Raw genomic sequence first — 3,170 nt, 5'->3', positions numbered from 1 at the left:
GCAAGCATTTATCGCTGCTCTACAACGATTCGTTTCTCGTCGTGGAAGGGTGAAGGAGTTACATTCCGACAATGGCACGACCTTCAAGGGAGCATCAAATCTTCTACATCAGTTGTACCGACAATTGAAAACCGATCCCAAATCACGAGAGCTTCTATTCATCTGGTGTGCTGTGAACGAGATTGTATGTGTCATAGCTGTGAAATGACAGCAGGCAATAAAAGGCAGTCGGGGATTGAAGCGCAAGCAGAACACACGTGTGGATTCCTCTTGTTCCGAAATACAACAGTTGGCGACGAGGCTGAACCAGTTCATGGAAGAGGAAAAGAAAAAAAACAGTGTTTGTTCAAGTCTACCCGTAGAGGAAAAATTTATCAAAATGAATAATCCGACTCATAATGTCTACATTGAACCATACAACAAAGAAGTGTTATCATGGAAGAGATGGTTAAAACGGTTGGAGACAGCAATGGAGATGATGGATTTGCAGCCGGAGAAAAAGAAACCAGTGCTCTTGCATCACATGGGTATGGAATGCTACAACACCCTGTGTGATTTAGCCTTACCCAAAGAACCGGAAGGTTTGACCTACCAGGAAGTAGTGGATAAATTAACTTCCCATTACGAACCCAGACCATTGGAAATGGTAGAATTGTTCAAATTTTGGCAACGAAAACAGCAAGAAGGTGAAACGGTTGCGGAATACGCCAAAGTGCTCCAGAAAGAAGCAAGATTTTGTGGGTTCGCCGAATACCTGAACAAGGCGTTAAGAAACCAATTTGTCTTCGGATTGCAAAACAAAGCCATGCAAACCAGGCTGTTGGAAGAGAAGGAGCTTACATGGGAAAAGGCAACCACATTGGCATCAGCTATGGAAGCAACGCAACAAGGAATAGGCATTGTGAGACATGAAGCAGCCGCAGCCGAAGTGAAGTTCGTAGAAAAATCTCAGAAGCCGGAGCTAAAACAAAAGAACTACAAGCCAGCATCGCTGAAATGCTATAGATGTGGTAGTGAAGGGCACATGGCAAACATGTGCAGACATGCCACTACTACTTGTTTAAAGTTCAAAAAGGTTGGACATTTGCAGCGTGTGTGTCGAAACAACACGAAGAAAAAGGTTAATGTCGTCGAGGAAATTCACGACAGCGAGGAGGAAGAAGAAGAGGTAAATACAGTTGTAGTGAGTAACATAAAAAGTGAAGATTCTGTATATGCACCAAAAATATTTTTGGACTTACTAGTGAACAAACAAGTGATTAAATTCGAAATAGATACGGGATCCCCAGTTTCAATTATCAACCTTCAAGATAAACTTAAGTGGTTTAAAGATTATTTAATGTTGCCGTCAAAAATAAGATTGAGCAGTTATTGTGGAAAGGAAATTGAATTATACGGAACCATTTTGATCGAAGTAGGAATAGGAAACACAAAAACAAAACTCAGATTATTTGTTGTAAATTCTAATAGACGCCCTTTATTGGGACGAGAGTGGATGCAGTCCTTAAAGTTGAATTGGAATGAAATTTTACTCACCCGAAAGGTACTAGTGAAATCAATCGGCACACAATCGGAAGAAGTGAAAGAAAAGCTTATGAAAAAATTTCCAAGAGTATTTGAAGAAACAGTAGGCAGAATAACAAATATGCAAGCTTCACTTGTTTTAAAACAGAACGCTAGACCAGTTTTTCTTAAATCACGAACCTTACCTTTCGCGTTAAAGGAACTAGTAGAAACAGAAATAAATAAGCTAGTACAACAAGGAATATGGACAAAAGTAAATCAAAGTGAGTGGGCCACTCCTATTGTTCCAGTTAAGAAAACTGGAAATAAAATAAGACTATGTGGTGACTACAAACTAACGGTGAATAAACATTTGTTAGTAGATGAACACCCATTACCTACAATAGAAGAGCTGTTTGCAAACATGGCTGGTGGAAAAAAATTTACGAAGCTAGATCTAGCTCAAGCCTACTTGCAAATGGAAGTCCATCCACAAAGTCAGGAAATCCTAACATTAAATACGCATATGGGACTGTTCAAACCTAACAGGTTGATGTATGGGGTTGCTTCGGCACCAGCTATTTTTCAAAGGCAAATCAGTTCAATACTCCAAGACATACCTGGAGTGTCTGTTTTTCTAGATGACGTAAAAATAACAGGATCCAACGACGAAATGCATATGCAAAGACTAACTGAAGTTTTTAAAAAGATTTGACGAAAACAACATAAGAATAAATGTAAAAAAATGTTTCTTTTTTGCAGATAGTATAGAATACTGCGGGTATGTAATCGACAAACAAGGAATACATAAGATGGAATCAAAAATAGAAGCCATACAGAAGATGCCAAGGCCAAAAGATCAGGATCAAGTGCGTGCTTTTATGGGACTAGTGAACTATTATGGAAGATTTTTGCCGAACTTAAGTACTTACATGTATCCAATTAACAACCTACTAAAAAACAAGACAAATTTTAGGTGGAATACAGAGTGTGAAAAGGCCTTTAACTGGGTAAAGTCAGAAATACAGTCTGAGAGAGTATTGGTACACTACGATAGTACCCTTCCATTAATATTAGCTGTAGATGCTTCACCGTATGGAGTAGGTGCTGTTCTTAGCCATATCATGCCTGACAAGAAAGAACGTCCGATACAATATGCATCCCAAACACTCTCAAGCACACAACAAAAATATACTCAAGTGGATAAGGAAGCGTACGCCATAATATTTGGAGTAAAAAAATATTATAGATACTTGTACGGAAGAAAGTTCATATTAGAAACTGATAACAAACCAGTATCACAAATATTCTCACCAAACAAAGGTCTTCCTACGTTATCGGCATTACGAATGCAACACTACGCAGTGTTCTTACAATCTTTCGACTTCGAAATCAGACATAGACCTTCGCAAGATCATGCAAATGCGGACGCGATGTCACGACTTCCACTTTCAAACAAGGGAAATGACTTAACAAGCAAAGAAATAGATGAAATTGAAATTAATCAGATAGAAACATTACCAGTAACTTTGAAAGAATTGAAGGAATGTACAGAAAAAGACGACACAGTACAAATACTCATGGAAGGTTTAAGGACTGGCAGAACAGTAGAAAAGGAAAATCGTTTTGGAATAGATCAGGAAGAATTCACTTTACAAAGCGGATGT

At 38.6% G+C, this 3,170-nt stretch overlaps 1 protein-coding gene across 1 annotated transcript; it reads left to right on the top strand.

Annotated features, from left to right (window-relative positions):
- The first annotated feature begins 397 nt into the window (after window positions 1-397).
- Window positions 398-2,574, top strand: LOC118513963. The gene is made up of 2 exons (XM_036060387.1): window positions 398-1,168; window positions 2,266-2,574. The coding sequence occupies exons 1-2, from the start codon at window positions 470-472 to the stop codon at window positions 2,272-2,274; spliced, it is 708 nt and encodes a 235-aa protein (XP_035916280.1). The 5' UTR covers window positions 398-469; the 3' UTR covers window positions 2,275-2,574.
- Window positions 2,575-3,170: the final 596 nt, after the last annotated feature.

This window comes from Anopheles stephensi, chromosome X (assembly GCF_013141755.1).
Source record: "Anopheles stephensi strain Indian chromosome X, UCI_ANSTEP_V1.0, whole genome shotgun sequence".
Classification (NCBI taxonomy): Eukaryota; Metazoa; Arthropoda; class Insecta; order Diptera; family Culicidae; genus Anopheles; species Anopheles stephensi.
The sequence above is the reverse complement of the archived record's forward strand: the minus strand, read 5'-3'. Positions and strand labels throughout refer to the sequence as shown.

Excerpts from the sequence above, each read along its gene's own strand:
- LOC118513963 (XM_036060387.1), top strand. The coding sequence starts at position 470 with ATGGAGATGATGGATTTGCAGCCGGAGAAAAAGAAACCAGTGCTCTTG.